We start from the raw sequence: 1,060 nt of genomic DNA on the forward strand, positions 1-1,060 counted from the left end.
CGAAGAACTTTTATGGGCCCATAAATATTTTTAACCATAAATGGGCCCATTATATGGGTCCCATAAATGGGTTTTTATTCGCCTCAGTCGAATTGTGCCCGGGAAATTAAAAAAAAAATCAAGTGACGATGTTTTTTGTTTATTTTTCTTCTTTTTTTAAAATACCCGGGTATTTACCCACCCTGCGGGTGGATAAATACCCGGGTAAATACCCAATTTTTATTTACACACCCAGTGGGTATTTACCCACGACCCATCACTACCTACACCTAAACCTATGAGTGGGCTTTTTGTGGATGACAACATGCCTGACTCATAAAATGACTCAATCTGAAAATAGTTACAAACCTGACTCAATGTAACAAATGGGAAACTGAACGAGGCGAGAGGGTCATTTAGATGTTTGTTGTTGAAAATCATACGATGAGTTGTCAGATAGAGTTTGCCCGTCTTTCTGCCTTTGAATGCAGCCTCATCTTTGCCATGGAAATCAATTTCTACATTCTCGGTGAACAGTAGAATGCTGTGGAGAGGAAGAGATTATTATTTTGTTAAAATTGGGTACTTACACTGAATAGGGGGGTAGATAAGAAGTACTTACATTTACTTCTGAAAATGCAAATTTTCAATTAATATTTCTATTAGAAAAATGATTAGCTGGTTTGCTTTCAACCCACCAAACAATGATATTACATAATGACATACATGTTAAATTTTTTTCATGCAACCAGGAAAAAAAGTTCAAGAGGAAAGAATTAGAATAGATCAGTTGCGCTTACTTGGGTGATGTTTCAAAGTCATAGAGCAGGAAAAATGATTACTTTCCTCCTAAACATGCTTCAAAGAATGCTATCACCTGTTTTCAGCCCATGTAAAGAAAGTTGTCCAAATGTCATAACAAAACCACCTGTAAAGAATTCCTCAGCTTCTACCACCACTAAGATGTTTTCTTCCCAGCACCTGCAATTCTTTGGTTTCTATTTTTAAACAAAGGGTGTTTCCTCGAAAGCTCACATCAACTTTCGCAATACCGTGCAATACAAGCAATATTTTTCCTTCC

General features: G+C 36.7%; 1 protein-coding gene across 1 annotated transcript in view; it reads right to left on the reverse strand.

The window, feature by feature from the left end:
- LOC103521563 (postacrosomal sheath WW domain-binding protein-like) overlaps positions 1 to 707 on the reverse strand; it is a gene marked incomplete at its 3' end in the record, with an annotated part of 1,000 nt that extends 293 nt beyond the window's left edge. The window contains exons 1-2 of the mRNA XM_008486675.1: positions 694 to 707; positions 345 to 523 (exon numbers count right to left, since the gene is read on the reverse strand). Of these exons, the coding sequence (XP_008484897.1) occupies positions 345 to 523; positions 694 to 707 (193 nt within the window). The remainder of the gene's footprint in view (positions 1 to 344; positions 524 to 693) is intronic.
- Positions 708 to 1,060: the final 353 nt, after the last annotated feature.

The sequence above is a fragment of the Diaphorina citri genome, unplaced genomic scaffold, assembly GCF_000475195.1.
Source record: "Diaphorina citri unplaced genomic scaffold, Diaci psyllid genome assembly version 1.1 scaffold5476, whole genome shotgun sequence".
Lineage (NCBI taxonomy): Eukaryota > Metazoa > Arthropoda > Insecta > Hemiptera > Psyllidae > Diaphorina > Diaphorina citri.